The sequence below is a fragment of the Pyrus communis genome, chromosome 7 (genome assembly GCF_963583255.1).
Source record: "Pyrus communis chromosome 7, drPyrComm1.1, whole genome shotgun sequence".
In the NCBI taxonomy this organism is placed as follows: Eukaryota; Viridiplantae; Streptophyta; class Magnoliopsida; order Rosales; family Rosaceae; genus Pyrus; species Pyrus communis.
The window spans coordinates 966,719-979,255 of NC_084809.1; the positions used below are offsets into that span (position 1 = coordinate 966,719).

The 12,537-nt window shown below is 36.2% G+C and overlaps 1 protein-coding gene across 1 annotated transcript; it reads right to left on the minus strand.

Moving 5' to 3' along the window:
• Nucleotides 1-4,060: 4,060 nt before the first annotated feature.
• LOC137740279 (uncharacterized) lies at nucleotides 4,061-7,868 on the minus strand. Its single transcript, XM_068480131.1, has 2 exons — nucleotides 6,641-7,868; nucleotides 4,061-5,820 (listed from the first exon to the last, which is right to left on the minus strand). The coding sequence occupies exons 1-2, from the start codon at nucleotides 7,349-7,351 to the stop codon at nucleotides 4,477-4,479; spliced, it is 2,055 nt and encodes a 684-aa protein (XP_068336232.1). The 5' UTR covers nucleotides 7,352-7,868; the 3' UTR covers nucleotides 4,061-4,476.
• Between the last annotated feature and the right edge of the window lie 4,669 nt (nucleotides 7,869-12,537).

The following is a 12,537-nucleotide window of genomic DNA, read 5'->3' on the forward strand; positions in this document are numbered from 1 at the left end:
CACACGAAGGAGAGTACTAGGAGAAAGACATCCAACCTCCGACCTATTTCTCACATCTCTCTCCGATCATTTAGTTTTTTAGTCCCCCGTTTCTCTGTCTCTCCCCTGCTTCTTTCTCCTCGTCCCCCTCTCGTTTTGCTCTCTTCGATGGCGAGTACGAGAGGTCGATTGTTTCTTTTTGATTTTTTTTTTTAAATAAAAAAAGAATTTAGATATATTAAAGGTTATTTTAAGAATAATGGTAGGGGTAGAACTAACATATTAATTTTTGAATATTTTATAGTGAGTGAATTTATAATATGGGTGAGAAAATAAAATAATGAGATAAGTTTAGTAGCATTCTTTTTATAATTATATCACATCATATTATTAAAATGGTAGATTCACAAGTATACCATGTGAGCATAACAGAGGGAATTCTAACACAAATACCAACTTTATATGCGACAATCAATTTCAGAAACCACAAATAAAGTGTGAAAATTAATTTCATAAGCCACCGGTGCCTTTATAAAATAATGCTGCAATGGTCAATGGTTCAATTAATGGAGTGCAAGGTTAATAAAGTTGTGTTTAAAGTTTTACACTCATGAATCTTTGCTTTTTGCTGGTTCTTCCTCCCCACTCCCAAATTGTAGGCGTGGGTGGGACTTACAATCTTGATTCTCTTTTTTTTTTTTTTTTGGTGAGGAACAATCTTGATTCATGGAACTCACGAATCTTTGATTTTGCTGGTTCTTCCTCCCACTCCCAACTTGTAGGCGTGGGTGGGACTTACATTCTTGATTCTTTTTTTCTTTTTTTTTTTTTTTTTTTTTTCTTTTTGGTGAGGAACAATCTTGATTCATGGGGCACCATCGAATTTGGAAGTTTGGTGGAGCGTTCTTCTGTCCGCCTCCAATATGTCCCATCAGCAGAAAAATCCATAAAATACGCGTAATATTGTGGAAAATTCAGCACAAATGAGAGCAGACTTGGACCCAGAAATCCAAGTCAACACTATACGCCACGATGCTGTAAATTATTATTGTTTTTCTGTACACTTGACTTTTCTGAATAATAGAGTCGTCGAAAACTACGAATGAGAACTCTCATAGATGTCGGAATCTTCAAATCGTGTTCGTTTATCATATATTGTATAATCATAAATTATTTTAAATAATTTTATTTAAAATTAAATATAAATAATATTTGACAAAAACTGATTACACGATGTACAATGAACGGACATAATTTAAAAATTCTTAAGAATCTTCACAAAAAGAATCAGATGATGCTTATTCGAAAAGCATATGGCTTGCGTGTGCATTTTGGTTTGCAAACATCATTTTGGGAACAATCTTCTTTAGTCTTCAATTAAGTAAAAACAATATATAATATATTTGAATTAGGCTCTGCATATCTAAAAGATTTAATATATATATATATATATATATATAATCATATATAATACGTTCACATGGTTCGTTGACCTAATTGAAAGCTAGCTAGACCATTCACATGGTTTGATAAGTAAATTTGGGGCCTGCAAGCTTATCAGCATATTAGACTAATTAACCTGAAATTGGGGATTAATGTCAAAGTAGTTGCCTTAAACCATAACCTTAGCTAGCCAATGGTTTTAACTTTCAAGCAAACAACTTAAGACAATTCAAGCTAATTGGTTGATACGGAATTCCGACTTCTGCATATCAGATGCTGACGTCCCATGACTGCAAGCCCCCTTTGAGGAAGAGCAAAAACCATGAAACGTGTTCACACCGAAGTCGATAATTGTAGCAAAGTTTCGTAAGCAGTCCACTTAATGTACCAAAACAACAGATCAAAACAACGATAATCGAAGCCGCATGGGGTTTAATTCAACTCTATCCAAGAAATTTAGAGGATATTTGTATAATTCTAATGAACACATTAAGGTCAAGCGACGACGTAGCTCTCAAAGACTCAAAGGGCAGGAAGCAGCAGGTACAATTATTTCTTGCAAGTTGGAGTTATCTGCAACTAGCAGCTGATAGAGAAAACCGTGTGTCCATACTTAAGGTCCTTATTTAAGTACAAGTTTGTCAACTGCTTGAATTTTAAGACGCGAAGTTAATTGCGGAAGCTTGTGCTTGGATTCACCCTGATGATGTTAACACGAAGAATTTATTTTGGGAGCTAGCAAGTATCAAACACTTGTTTATTGATTTGGAATCAAGTTTTAAATCATTTTACTTTGTTCTTTGTGTGAGTAAGGGGATCAGTACGCGTGATCTAGTACGCCACATAATAAATTAGTTATCCATAATTTACTTATATGAAATGATATGATACTTTGATTTGGAATCAAGTTTTAAATCATTTTACTTTGTTATTTCCTTGAGTAAGGGGATCAGTACGTATGATCTTGTACGCTACAGAATAAATTAGTCATCCATGGTTAACATATATGAAATGATATGATACTTAAACTTGTTGCCTCAGCTCCTAAGCTAATTAAGCTCTAAGTTTCCAGGGTTTGCTTTCCTTGCATGATTGTTACGTCTATGGTTGCATAATGTACATATCATTTACAATATGACAGAGACTGTAGGATGAATCAATACGAAAAGAAAACGGAAGTTGCAGGGAAAACAAACAATTTCAACTTAGATATTATATAGGACAACTAGCACCACTAAACATATTTGAAATTTGTTTTGTAAAAATGATTATTTTACAGTAACGATCACATATTGATCATATATCAATAACAAAATGATGATATAATAACAACTGATTATATCTACACAAAAAATGTCAAAATATATTTATTGTAACTACTCTAATATATATATATATATATATATATATATATATATGTGTGTGTGGACGATGGAATTGTTGGGTTTTATTCGGACAAAGGAATTGAAGATTGGTTACCACCAAATCCTGTATAAGATATATATGCTAGGTCTACAATTTAGACAAGATATATACTGAATATTGTAGTTCTACTTGTACTTACAGAAGCTTTACAGACGATGGGGTACAACCAAAGTGGACGTCACGCCTTTGCTAATTATCCAACAAAATCACGTTACTGTGACTTATTAGGCATTGGGCTGATACGATTTGAGTGGTTATGAGTGTAGGTTGACAAGTTTGCATCTGCTGTTTTTCTTCATGTATTTGTGGCTTTGGGTTGTTCACATAACTTTATGTCTGGATCAGAGACTGACCGGGCTGTCTGCATGAAATAAATAAAGCAAAAATCCTAGTGGGAGTAGAATCAGGTTGACAAGGCCGTACGCAGTACCCAGAACAAGAAAGTCAAAGGGAGCTTTTATTGGGCCCGGTATGCCGAAAACTTTCGTTAGTTTCGGTAAAAACTGATGAAAGAACTAGTTAATTTCGGTAGAAAGGTACACGGAATTTTTTTTATATCCGGTAGATTGAGGCCAAAATCTTTCCCAATGACGTCTTAGTTATCTATTCTTCAAAAATTTGTATCAATGCGCCAAGGAATGTGGAAGATGTTGGAGTTGGGTTTTTGAAGATTTGGAGGGAGGGCGCGACATGTGACTATGGTGCACGAACGAGGGTTTGGCAGGAGTGATGGTTGGGGGGGGGAAATGTTTTTTTTTTTTCAACAATAGTTATTTTTTTTTGTAACAAAGAGTACTCATATGATGCTAAAACTGTTGTTGGCAAATCTTGACGGCCTTTACTACATTATTGGACTGATTTCTTAATACTAACAATTATATTGGATTCGATGTGACATTGAGAAGCCAACAATTCATTACAAAACTTGCTTCTCGAAAAACATGATTCAAATGAGATCAACTCGAAAGAGCACGCCAACTTCATAATGTTTTTTTAACGACAGTGTCCAGCTAGTGAGAAACCATGATCGACATATTCCTTGTTGCATTCAGTTGGTCCAACATTTCTGCAATATATCATACATATTTTGAACTTATGAAATCATACATCTTTGCTTCTTGATTTTTGGTTCTCATATTTTTTTTCTTCTATACAAATCAAGGAGCTTCAAAGTGAAACGTTTCCTGGACAGATTATAAGGAGTGCACAAGAACCTATAATTATGCCAATCTCCTTATTAGTTATAGGAGTTGGATGAGGAGCATAATATGATCATCCCATGATTGCAGTATCACATTGTTTTTATATATTTATTTATTTATTTTAAATACTAGCGATACTGGGGGAGGGGAGAATTAAACGCGGGATCTCTGATGTAGTGGATGAACATTCTTGACCACCTAAGCTACAAACCGTTGCACAATCCTTCAGTGCAGCATGGCGTTTATCACATATGACTTGAAATCTATTGATGCAAGCGGTTTTTTCATTTACTCAGGTTAAAACAACAAACCATGCTATAAATTAAAAGAGAGAATAAAACGAGAAAAAGATACAAGCTATTAAACTTACGATCTTCTTCTATGTTAGTGAGTTTGCAAGGACCAAACTCTTCACATCAAAGTCAAATCAAGCAACTGAAATAACAGGAGGATGCTTGAAACTTTGCTGCTGCCTGTTAACTGGGTTTTTCACTGACAATCGTGATGCACCAAAACAGAAATACTGTCTCCTCGACCTCCTATTAAGCGAGCCTTGTTTCGCCAAATTCGGTGGTTCATCATCAGCTACTTCATTCGACCAAGACGGCCCTGCAATGTCAGTTTCCATGCAAACGCTTTTCTGAATATCTTGAGAAGTAGGTGAAGAAATTGAAGATGATTTCGAAAATGAACTAGACCGAGAACGACCTGGCACAGTTATGTGCGGAATTGCCTGCATTACGCCACGCCTTATGCCGCAAGCAAATCTCTTTTTCGCTGATGGACTTGATTGGTTGCTCCTCACTGAAAGTGTCCGTTTGTTGCTGGGAACTGATGAGACTGAGGGCCTCGAAAATCTCTGTCGAAGCGGGGTTGGAGCTGCATCATCTGAGCTTTTGTTGCATATTTTGATAGACTCTACTGATCCCAAATCAACCGATTTCTTGAACCTATCGTGCTTTTTCGGTTTCATTTGTGGCCAGCCTACGACACGTTTTAGTTGTGCTGCTGCATTATTTACAGAACCAGGTTTTTTACTAGCGAATGAGCTGCCATTATTTTCAGCAGTTGGATACGGACTGATCAGTTCGGGTGGAGATGAATTGATTCCTATGCTACGGCGATCAGCGGTAGCATCTGTTACATTTTCAATGCCAGTATACAAGAAGATTTCCGTGTCAGAGATTCTAAATGATGTTCCGGGACTACCTCCATCGCCTTGCATCTTCAAGCGCGAAGCAATCACTTTTCTTGCATTGTAATCCTGACAACCAAATATTCCCCCAGCCGAAATCAACTGCCTGATTAGTATCTCAGATGATGCCGAACGAGGCCATTGCCTAAGGTAATCAAGCGCTGTCATGCCATCCACATCACGGGCGTTCACATCAATCGATTGCACAATCATCAGTTGTTGGACTAAATCGGAATGCACATCCCCAATGATTGCTGTGTGAAGGGCAGTCCGTCCTTCGTTGTTTTTTGCATTGATGATGTGTTCGATATTGAAAGCTTTCTCGCACACCAGTTTCTTCAGAAGCTGAATTTGTCTGTCCAGTCTTCGGAAGGCAGGACTTTGGAAGCCGGATATAGCCTTGTGGAGAAACGTTTCTCCGGAGTTGTTTCGTGCAGAAATAGACGACGGAGATGCGAATATAAGCGCTTCGGCTGCGGCTAGTTGGCCCCTTGAAGCTGCAACATGTAACGCTGTGTCGCCTTGGAGATCAGTGGAGTTTATGATATCAAAGGATGCTACAAGATACTTCACTACCTACATGAAAGAAAAGATTGGTTGATTCAGGGAAAATGGGAGGTGATATACATTGACAACAAAGACAACGCAAGTCTAGTTTAACTCAAAAAAGGAAAATTAACAAGGAGAAATCTAAAAAATGTGGAATTACAAATGGATTTGCTTTCTAAGTAAATCCATGACAAGAGTGAATTGAACTTTGGAATAATAATATGAATCAGTCATCTAGCATTAGTCCTATTACAAAGGAGACATTCAGACAGTTGATAGGACAATGATATCGTGTCGGTATATATCATTGCCGCCAACAAATTATACTGATATGTTACTATGCATTTTGACAATATCGATACAGATCCGTTCTTGCATAAAATAACATATGCATCTAACAAAAAATGTAACAAGAATGCCTTGAGAATTTATGTTAAGAATTTCGTTTATAGTTGTTTTCACTATAAGCAAAATGTTAATCAAAACAACCTAATTTTCTCTTCATGCTAAAATTTATGATTTTCGACAATATATATGGACCAATGCATCTGTTCCACACAGAATTTATGCATCCAACATATATGGTAACAAGAATACCTTAAGAATTTCGTTTTAGTTGTTTCATTAAAAACAACTCAAAATAAAATGATCATCAAACCGACCTTAATCATAAATTTTTATGATTTTAAGTCATCATCCACACCAACAATTGTTACCAGGAAGCACTTGACTGATTAGGCTGATACATCCTTGTAAAAGTGTAAGAAAAGAAAGCACTTTGGAAAGGAAAAAAAAGAAGATTAAATCTCTGCAAAAGCAGTTTTAACAAAAGTGGGAAGCTTCTCACCTCTACCCGCCCTTTCCCAGCCGCTGCATGTAGCACAGTTGATCCCTGAATATCCCTATAAGCCAAAACATCCTCACAATCCGAAAGAAGCTCCTTCAAAACACTCAAATTTCCGCCTCTTGCCGCCGCATGAACCGCCCTGTTAGCCATCTCCCGTTTATAAACACAAGGAATCTCCCCAATGTGCTCTTCCAGCTCTCCACCACTCCCCGTCATAAACCTCGGCGAAACTGCAAAGTCAAAAAGCAGCCTGAAAATGTCAACATTCTTGCTCCTCGCAGCAGCATATAAAATATCAGTCACCCCGTATTCTCCTTCCCCGAAAACAAGCAGAGGGTTTCTCTCGAGCAGTTCTTGGACAAAACCAAGCTCCCCAGCGGAGGCAGCAGTGTACATAAGCCAACCGCCGTATCCAGCCCTTATGAGAGAGTTTGGTTTTCCTTTCTTGGACTCGCATTCGTGGAAGAGCTTTCGCGCAACGCGCAAACGACACTTGGCTACATCATCATACTGAGCTTCGTCGTCCCACACTGCCTCGAGGCGGCGAATACGGCGGAGAGATGTGAGCTTGATGAGGTGGTTGCCGTCTATGCGGATAAGCTCTCGAACCAAGTCGTAGTGGCCGTTGGCGGCTGCGTAATCAATCGGAGACGCGTACCACCATTGGTCTCCGGTACTTTCCCACCGGAGAGGAAAATATGTAGGAGGCATCTTCTTGCAAAGGTAAGAAACAAGAAAGAGCAACAATATTTTCCAGAAATAGTTGATATAAAATTAAAACATGCGATACAATTCAAGCTAGCATGAAAAATTTGTACATGGAACCGGGAACAGAATACGATTCAGAATTTGCAATCAGTTTTTCTTCTTTTCTCGTCGTTGATTTGTTAACGGAATTAAGGCAACTAACAACCAAAAATTGAGTGAGAAAGAGATCAAGAAATGAAGGAAGATTTAAAGCAGTTGATCAACTACCAGCTATAACAGAAGGACATCAACTAATCGCAAGGGGAATTATTTAAATTTTTTTATGGGTAGATGGCAAGTTTAGAGCGATGATATGAATAATTAATAATATCAAGAAGATATGGGATGGGAAACAACAATCATGGCTAACACAAATGGAAGACAGAAAAAGGCAGAGTCCACCTTCTTGGATGAATTAAAGTTGTAGAGAAAAATAATGTAATAGGCTTTAAGGACGATCGCAGAATATTTTCGAAAGATAAGGAAGGCGAGGCAGAAGATTAAGAAAATGTTAGGTAGATCATATTTTAAAATTTATATGATGCAATAGTTAATAATTAGATATATTTTTTAATGATTTAATAAGGAATTAGTCATTAACTACTACGTCATATATTTTATAAAATATAATTAAAAAAATGGTCTCCCTAGTATTATTCACGATTAATATATGAAAAGTATGCACATATATTTTTAAGTGAACACAGAATGTTTGAAGGAAAACAAGGCTAACTTGATCGATCTAATAGTCACTGTAACAAAGTCACTAATGAGATTTGAACTCACGCCGTCATACAAGAGTTTAACACATTACCATCATTGTAGTAAAGAGTCACTTACATACATACAGCTTATAATCTGTTTAGTTTCATATGATTTTACTCTTAACATAGTTTGTAAGAGAGAATTAGGTTTGGGTTTTACATGGTTGACTGGTGGGTAACTAATAAACCCTTCCCGGCACAATAAATTATCCTGAGGTGAAATGTGATTCCTTTTGTACTGAGAAAGTTAGAGATAATGATGGGGTGCTGTAAAGAGAGAGAGAGAGATTAAGTTTACCGACATTGGTTGGAGTAATGATAGAGGAGAGGACTCTTGGTAGTGGGTTGAAAGATTTTTACGTCACGAGTGATGCAGAGTGCTTTTGGTAGCGGGTTGAAAGATTTTTACGTCACAAGTTAAAAGGCTAAAAATGCAGAGTTCTTTTGGAGTTAGAGCTCTTGAGATAGTCTGTCTTAATTAACGGTTAATTTGAACCCTATTTGATAATTTTTTTAGTTTTTAAGAAATCAATTACTAACTAGTTAAAAAAAAAAATGAAATAATTATCAAACATTCTTTTATTATAATGAGAGCGACATTTCATCGAATAATCCATTTTCTTGTCTTAATGAACTACTCAATCATAGATAAGATATTAAGACTGTTGATGTTGAAAGATGCCTGAAGATCTCAAGAATAATAGTCGAATATTATGATTTTAATAACAAGATAATTAACTAGGGAAAGAAAATATCAGAATAGTTTTAGGCATTTGATCAACTTGAAAAGAAGTTGAATTTTCCAGTAGTTTAATACTTGGGATGGACGGTGTGGCTGGCTGCTCAATCCACAATGCAACGTCTAAAGTTCCGGCGGTGCAATTCCATGTCACCCACAACTTTTGACGTTAATAAAGTTATTACTTGCAATATTAAGACCTTAACCAACCGACTAATTCTTGATAATTTTGCAGAAGTAAGAAGATACTCATACCGGTTAAAGTAGATATGCTTCTTAGTGGTATAGATATACTCTTCAATTGTGAACTCACATTCGAATCATTCTCTTAATATTTTGGATTAAGTTTAAGTAGATCATCGTTTATATTAAGAAAAGAGAGTTTGATTTCTTTGTCCTATTTTTCTTTTATTTCCTGTAGAACAAAAAGTGTCCGTTTTTATGTGGTTTATAAGCATACTTACATGCTTAACTACCACGTGAGTTTCTTGAAGTTTACTCAAATATCATCCAAATGAATACCAAAGCACGCGGAATGCTAAATAACAATACCTAAGAGGAGTCGAAGATCCTAGTTGTGATTGTTAATCATTCCCAGAGATGCTAAAAGTATACACTAGCAACTAAGCAAAGAATACATGTAAGGTGAACTATGTTGCCTGTTTACTTGGAGAGAAACTAACCCACAACACGAATGTGAAGCTGGGGGTATAACATAATATCTCATTCGTCTGAATGCAGTACCTATCCATCACTTGAAGGTGAAGCTGTACGACACTGAGTTACGCCAGTAAAGGCTAGTGTTTTGTGTGATGTTATATAATTCTTCTCTGGCGTAACCTAGAGTCGTATAACTTCACTTTCGGGTGATGGGGCCTACCATGTTTCTTCACTGGTGTAACCCAATGTCGTACAACTTCATCTTTGGGTGATGGACAAGTATTGCCTTCGGGCGACTATGATACCCCTAGTTGAGTATACACTTGATTGAGATATGAGATTTATGGGTTTTGCCTTCGAGCGTATCGATACCACATTCAGAGATAATTTTATTGCTACAAACATTTTTAGAGTTTCAGAAAAGCCTATATGTAGTATATTTATGAGTTTCAAAATAAGGGGTTATTATGTTAAAAAAGAAAATGTATTTTCGTATTATTAGTATTAGTATAAATTATGGTCCACTCACCTTTCGTTTTTGTGCCCCCTCAGGAGTTAGAAGCGAGGCATTTGACACGATCCCGACATAAGGGCATTTCCCCATAGGTATGCTTGAATCTTTGGTATTCTTTTGGTTAGTTGTATGCTTTGAACATGATTCGGCATTGGTGTTGTTCTTTCTAATAACATATTTTTACTTGTATGCATGTTTAAAATGGCTTCGTCACCCTTGAGTATCGGTCAGCACGTGTCTATCAGGGTTGGGGCGTGTTAGTTTGCTCATTGACGACAATATTTCAAACCAGTTACTAATTAGACATTATCATGCACTTTAACTGTCTTGTAAAATAATATATCATTGGCTTGAGATACCATCACATATCTTCATATTACATGAAATTTCTTCTCATCAGGTTGACACTACAGAAACTCCATATGCAACTCCGCACTCAGTCTGACTGGAACACACATAACTGATAACTGTAGCTAAAACAAAAGTAGAATCAAAATGGGGTGTCCATGCGAGAGGGAGGCAACTTTTTTAACTTTTGGAGTAGATCAACATTCAAAAGCTATATATGATAGAGAGGGGGTGGGTAAAGGTAAGGGGTTACTCACTTTTTAACAACAATAATGCATGCTTGCATGTGACATGTCATTTATTAGTCCGCTTTCAACTTTTCCATCACCTCCAGGATTCCTTCGTAGCTTTGATTTTTTCTGTGCTTCGTTCTGCATGCAGTCCAATACACCAGTAGTCTCTTTCTTTGCTTTAAAATAAGATTGGTGAAACCCTAAATCTTCACATGGGATATACTGCATAAAGAAAAGCATATGATAATTCGATGGTCTCCATTTTAACACAACAGCGACTTAATGCTTAGCTGCATGCAGCTTATATCCCCAATAATATTGGAGTAGTGGACTCTAACCCTAAGGCACTACCGCTATATATACCATTATCAGTAGCACTATCATTATCGTAGATTCATGCATGATCTAGAAAATATACAAACTTACAGACCTAGATGGACCACCATCACCATGAATACTTAAAGATAAGCATATATATAAGTGACAATAGGTGCGATCATATATAAAGTTCCTGTTTCATACAAGTGATATATATATATTCAAGTTCTACTTATGATCGATCCCACCTATTTTGACAAATGAAATCTACGACTATAGTTACAAGATTGAGTGAACTTCCAATGTGTGACATCTCTTTACATACCTTCATGACAACAAATGCCCCTCCAAGTTGACCTAAGAACAGAGAAAAAATGAAAGCATGAACACTTTTGCGAAGGAAAGTGTGCAATGAAGAAAAAGTGTGCGGCAACGTGAATCGATTGGAAGATCGAATGTCAGCCACCCAACCATTGTTAAGTTGGGTGGTCAGGCCTAATTAAGGACGACAGTAGTAGGACAGGAGATGGTGCTTTGCCTCCCACCACCACCACCACCACCAGTAACTCCACCACCAACAATTATGATCGATAAATTATTATATTAACAATCTTCTCAAAAGTATATGGACCCTGCAATGATTCTATCAAATTATATTAAAGCGTATATGTCCTGCGAATCTGCATATTAGCATGTAATTAACTCAGGGATAATATAACCATTTCATTCTACCTTCATATGTCATCACTTGAATTCAAATAGGAACCAACACCATCAACAAAGTTTTATCTCACTAAGTGGGATCGACTACATGAGTTCTAGAACGTCATAGCGTTTTGTTTTGCGTCATGTCTTCCGTTAGCTCCAAGTACTCCATGTATTCTCTTAAAACCTCTTTCCAAGTCTTCCTATGTCTTCCTCTAATTGTTTTGCTCTAAGCGATTTGTCTCATATTTGTATTTTCTAACCCGAGCATCTGAAGATCTTTGTTTCACATATCCAAACCACATTAACTGATTTTCTCTCATCTCATCTCCATAGTTTTTCTTCAAATAGTAACCAAATTACGATTTACAACATCTTAATCTTTTTTCTTCTTAAGAAATGCCATGGTGATGCGTCTACACAAACAAGACAAATGCCATAATTCCACTTAGTTAATTAGGATTTTAATTGATGACAAACAAACTACATAGAATGCTGAGATTCTCTCACCGTTGAATCACTGTAATCAACGATTTAAAACCTAAATTTAAAGATATTTGAACCTTTTTTTTTTGTTAATTTTTCTTTTATCTAAATCTAAACTACATATTAATACAATCATCTTTGTCAACCAAACAAGGGTGAAAGAATATTTAACAAAACAAAATTTTGCTATTTTTTGTTTAAGCTCCACCTACATGTGATTTTAACATCTCTAATTTAAAAAAATGAAAAATATACACTAAATATACATTTTAGCATCTCTATATTTTTCACTTATTTTAATACTTTTGGGCTTAAATATTCTATTAAATATGCACTTGTTGCTCAATAAATCGTAAATCCGCTTCCAAATACATTATAAAGTA